At 53.4% G+C, this 5,520-nt stretch overlaps 1 protein-coding gene across 1 annotated transcript; it reads right to left on the bottom strand.

The window, feature by feature from the left end:
• Positions 1–4,690: 4,690 nt before the first annotated feature.
• On the bottom strand, positions 4,691–5,407 carry FAM229A (family with sequence similarity 229 member A; the record flags this gene model as incomplete). Its single annotated transcript, XM_082832831.1, has 3 exons — positions 4,691–4,857; positions 5,049–5,188; positions 5,270–5,407. The coding sequence occupies 3 exons, from the start codon at positions 5,405–5,407 to the stop codon at positions 4,755–4,757; spliced, it is 381 nt and encodes a 126-aa protein (XP_082688957.1). The 3' UTR covers positions 4,691–4,754.
• Positions 5,408–5,520: the final 113 nt, after the last annotated feature.

Below are 5,520 nucleotides of genomic sequence, written 5' to 3'. Positions count from 1 at the left end.
ACGAGCTGGCCCACTGCCTATTACCTGCATAATCCCCTGCAATCCTCACATTAACCCTCGGAGGCATGTAGCTTACTATCCCTGTTGTACGTACTAGACTTCCAGGGTTAAGGGACTTGCTCAAATTCAAACAGCTAAAACGATGCAGAAAGAGGATTTGAACCAAGGTTTGACTGACATCAGAGTCTGTGCTTTTAACTCCTGTGCTATATTAAGCTTGTCGACCCCTTGGTTGATTGGCTCAGTAAAAGGAGGAGGCTTTGTGGGGGATTTGCTTGTGGTTGGGGTGGCTGCCCCTTTCTCATATCAAGCTATGGGAAAGGGTAGCGCTGACGTCAATTGTTGCCATGGAGATATAGCAACCCTTTCCCTGCCATTTCCATGGTAACCTGGGGGGGGGGTCCATCTGTACTTCGCCCCCTCCTTCTAAAAGAGGGTCCCTTAGGGAGGGGCTGTCTAATAAGGTGTCTGAGAGAGAAGTCAGGGAAGGCAGTGATTCAAGTATCCTTCTTTCCCTGGGCCCCTCCTCATTCCTCAAACTGAGAATGAGGCTGGGATGTGGGGGTCCTGCCTGGGGGTCTGGGGAAAGCTTTACCCTCTAGGGTGAGGGAGGCAGTTCTGCCTTTCCCACCTGGGGATTCCCCTGGAAATGACCCCCCCCCCCCACCAAGTTCCTCAGCACCTGAGCAGGACTGTGAGGAACTTGGCAGAGGGAGGCGAGAGAGATTCCCCAACCCTCTCCAAGGCTGGGCATCACTCAGCCCCTGGGGACATGGCTGGCTGGCTCTCTGCTGCCCCTTGAAGCCAAAGGTAGGAGCAGCAGCAGCCTCTCTTGCTCAGTGCTAGAGGTGCACGACATTCCTGCCTGGTGCTCTATGTGCATGACTTTACTGAAAGCTTCCACCAGGTTTCATTAGCCCCATTTTACAGATTTGGAAATAGAGACTCAGAGAGGCTAAGTATGTAGCCCAAGTTTGCACAGCTAGTAAATGGCAATCAGGACTCAAATCTAGGACTAGAGTTTAGGCCAGTGACTTTTCCAGGGGGAAAAAAGGAAGAAGCAACAGAGAACATGATGGAAAAGGAGAAGAAAAATAGAGTGAAGTGACCCAGGTTGGAGCCTGTCATTCTCCCTGTCACCTACAGAACAAAGTTCAAACACAAGGCCTCCCTGATTCAGCTTCTCTTCTGTTAACTCATCCCTGGATCCCTTGAATTCTGAGCTCTGCAAGGGCAAGGGATCTGTCAGATAAAGGCCTGGGTTCTCTGCACCTCGTGTGGCCCAGGTAGGTGTTGGTGAAAGTTGATTGAACTGAGTTCCTTGAAATTGTCTTCCACTTTCCTGCCTCAAGGCCTATGTCCACAGTGTTCCACCTGGAATGCCCTTTCCCCTTGCTCATGGACATTCTAGAGCTATGTAGCCCCAGGGTCTGGCTCACTGGCAAGGTGTTTGTCTGTATTCTTTGCATCCCTCACTAAACAAACATAGCGGTAAATCTTTTTTGTTTGTTTGTTTTTCTTTTTCCTTTTTTGGCCCCGCTACACAGCATGCAGGATCTAAGTTCCCTGACCAGGGACTGAACCCGTGCCACAGCTGTGAAAGCTCGGAATCCTAACCACTAGGCCACTAGTAAATCTTTTTAAATTTTATTTTATTTTAAAAAATTTAAAAAAAATTTTGGCTGCATTGGCTCTTCATTGCTGCGTGCTGGCTTTCTCTAGTTGTGGCGAGCGGGGTGCGCAGGCTTCTCATTGCAGTGGCTTCTCTTGTTGCGGAGCACAGGCTCTAGGTATGCGGGCTTCAGTAGTTGCGGCACGCAGGCCCTAGAGTGCACGGGCTTCAGTAGTTATGGCGTGTGGGCTCAGTAGTTGTGGCGCACAGGCTTAGTTGCTCCGTGGCATGTGGGACCTTCCCACATCAGGGATTGAACCTGTGTCCCCTGCATTGGCAGGCAGATTCTTAACCACTGTGCCACCAAGGAAGTCCCAGTAAATCTTTCTTTAAAGGAAAGGAGTGTCGAGAAGATTGGAGAAAGGAAGTGAGGGAGATAAGAGAGAAAGGAAGAATGGGAAGGAGTCAGCGTTTGTGGGCTGGCAAGGTCCATAGAGATCACTGGTGCTTTTTTTTTTTTTTTTTTAAACTAGTGAGGAAATGGGCCCAGAGGGAAGGGATTTGCCTCCCAGCAGGTCATTGCTAGGCCATGTGAGTTCCATGAGGGTCAAGGCCCATGTTTGTCAAGTTCATCGTTGAATCCCCAGTGTCCTGCACAGGCCTAGCTGGTAGACTTGTATTGAATGAAACAGGGACGAAGCCTGAAGGAGAACCCAGTCACACAGAACTCCTGGTGACACTTTCTAAGGCTCCTCATTGCCTTCAAATTGAGTTGTTACACTGGCCCCTGCCACTCTTTATCCTTTTTTTTCGGGCTTCTTTTCCTCCCAGGGGTACTTGATCTTTATATAAGCTGTCTCTGCTCCTGGAATGTTTTTTCTCCATCATTACCCATTATTTTCTGGTGATGCTGTCAATCACCTGGTTGTGCTTGCATCTCAAGTGTAGGCTTACCTGTGGTTCAGCCTAGTCAATTGTAGTCTCCCATCTCCCTGACAGTGGTAATTGGCCCAAGGAATGTGCATGTGATTTAAAAGGGCCAATCACTGGCCTTCCCAGGGATAGGTATACCGAGACTGGGAGAAAGCAGGTCTCCCTTCCTGGGATTTAAAATTTTTTTTTTTTATTTAGGCTGTGCCGGATTTTAGTTGCAGCATGCGGAATCTTTAGTTGTGGCATGCGGGATCTTTTAGTTGCAGCATGTGGACTCTTTAGTTGCGGTATGTGGTCTTCTTAGTTGTGGCATGTGGACTCTTAGTTGTGGCATGCATGCGGGATCTATTTCCCTGACCAGGGATCGAACCTGGGCCCCCTGCATTGGGAGCACAGAGCCCTAACTACTGGCCCGCAAGGGAATTCCCCCTTCCTGGGATTTCTAAGCTGATGCAGCCATGTTGCCATGTTCCCTGCCCAGAGGAGATAATCAGGGATGAGAGGAACAAAGCAACAGTCCTGGTGGGGTTGAATCCTTGATTCCAGCCCAATGGATGCCCTGGTTCCTATAGTTCTTCCTTTAATCACTAACATATCCTTCCCAGCAACTTGAAACAATCAATTCCTTTTTTGCTTAAGCTAACATCAGTTGCTTGCAATGGAGAGACCTTATCCATACAGAGGCCGTTTTTTTCCTCTCTAAAATTACAAGGGCCTCCTAAGGAGGGTGAGTACTGTTTACTGGCAGGGAGGCCCTTTTTCTGCAGAGCAGCAGAATGGGTTGTTAAACGGAGTAGGACCTGCATGGAGTTTGGTGGGGATTGAAACAGCTGGATTACTTCACTTGATAGAAGAACAGAGAGTCCCGGTGGCAGGGCAGAGGTTGGGGGTGGTCTCCAGTAGGTAAGGGTGAAGGGGGAGAGGAGGGAGGGAGAGAGAAGCCAGCACTATGGCCTGAAGCCAGGGATTATTCTGGTGAAGGGGAAGGAAAGGCATGGAGGGGCTTTTAAGAGCCAGGATGTTAAAGGACCAGGGCACTGAATGGTCAAGTCTAAAGTCCAAGTAGATCCTTTTTGACAAACATCCTCTCTTCTTTCAATAAGCCTCCTACATCTGGGACTGCCTGGGAGGGAAGTCGTGGAAGTCAAAAAGGGTGGCCCTTTCTGGTGACCATGGGATCTGAAATGCTCTGGGAGGCTTAGACTTCTACTCCATGTGGATTAGAGGAGGGGTGTTGAGTCAATCGTACTTAAATCTCAGGGGACAGGAGACTGAACCTGACCTTTGGGTTACATACATTTTTTCCAATATTAAAATAATACAGGTTCATTAAAGCAAAATTGGAAAGTGGGAAATATTCAGCTTCCAGGCAGCCTTCCTGTCATGGGCCCCTCCTATGCATGGATTTTGGGGCCTCAAGTCTGAGGACGCTGAGGAGTGCACTAGCATCACCTGTCATCTGGGGGACCCCAGGCACGTTGCTTAAGGCTCAGTTCCCTCACCTGTAAAAAGGAATAAGAAATCGAAGTTTTTCAAACGACTTCTTCCCCAGTCTTCTGGCCCCACCAGTCCTAGGAGAAACCAAAGCTCAAGATGGACGGGGCAGCCCCTAGCCCTTTCAACAAAGCCAGGGGTGCCCAGGGTCACAAAACAGCAGGTAGCAAAACCAAACTCCATCTTGGGAGAATTAAATGGGCCTGGTGTGGGTGGCCATTCTCGTTAAGTTCTCTGTCCACCCCCTCCAGTCCCAAGCTTCTCTGGGCCCCCAGAGTCCAGCACAGTAATGCTAATTTTACTGGAGAACCAAGGAGAGTGTTGGGGAGATGGATGAGGGCAGAGCCTGAGCAGAAAGGCGGCCCTGAAAGGGATCATGACCAGCAAGAAATGGGGGAAGGGCTTGGTGTCCAGGGAGAAGAAAGCGGAGTCGGAAGGGCAGGCCCCTGGGGCTGGGTCCAAGTGAGGAGGCAGCAGAAGGGAAGATGCCTTTGGATGAGGCGGAGCAGCGTGCGGGCCCGATCCGACGTGATAAACAAACACTGGCCGGAGTGGAAAGAACAGTTTATGCTGTGCTTTATTAAAATGTGCATCGTTCTTTTATTTTAAAATGTGCATCATTGTCTCCTGCCCGGCGCGCGCGATCTCAGCGTGGTGGCCTGCGGCGGGCCTCGTACACGCCCGGCTCCCGCGGAGCTGCCGTGCGCAGGCGCACTCAGGTGGCGCGGACCCGGGGGCTCCCGCCCAAGGCCAGGTAGACGTCGATGGGCACGTGCAGCAGCGTCAGGCAGTGGCAGCCGGGGCAGCGTCGAAGCGGCCTGGGGAAAGCGGGGCGCGACAGGGGCGCTGAGGCGGGGCAGGCTCATCCTGTACGGGACGCATCGGGGAGTGCACTTGGGGTCCCCGAGGTTCGGGCGTGGATGTGGGACCTTACGTGAGGCGGGGGTGGGGCGATCGGGGGACGGAAGGTGGGCCGGGGTGGGGCGGCGGGGAGGAGCGCTGGCCTCACCTGACCGGGTTGTGCTCCGTAGCTACCCGCTCCGGGCTGTCCTGGGTCTCGCGGGGGAAGGCAAGGCCAGGGGAGTCTCCGGCCTCAATGGGGAATCTCCGACCCTGCGGGGGCTCCTGGGCACTCATGTCCGAGGCGCTCTGCGCGGGGAGTGGCGGTCAGGCAGCTCGCGGGCCGCCGGGCACCCCCTCCCCGCGCCCGCCCCGTGGGCCGTCGCTTACCTGTCGGAGGCCGAGACCGGTCCCAGGCAGGAAGTAGCTGCCCGAGCCCTGGCCGCGAGGGGACGCTCCGGTCCAGGCGGAGCCGGGCAGGTGTCTGCGGCGCGCCCGGGGCCTGGGCGTCGAGGGGGAGGGCTGCATTGTGACCCGGGCCTTGGCGCGCTGACCTTATAGAACCCGTTCCTCCCTCCGGGGAACCCCACGCCGCGCCGGCACTTAGCGCGGCGCGAGCCGGTACTTGGAGGGCTCTTGCC

This window comes from Leucopleurus acutus (assembly GCF_964270905.1).
Source record: "Leucopleurus acutus genome assembly, chromosome: 2".
NCBI lineage: Eukaryota > Metazoa > Chordata > Mammalia > Artiodactyla > Delphinidae > Leucopleurus > Leucopleurus acutus.
The sequence above is the reverse complement of the archived record's forward strand: the minus strand, read 5'-3'. Positions and strand labels throughout refer to the sequence as shown.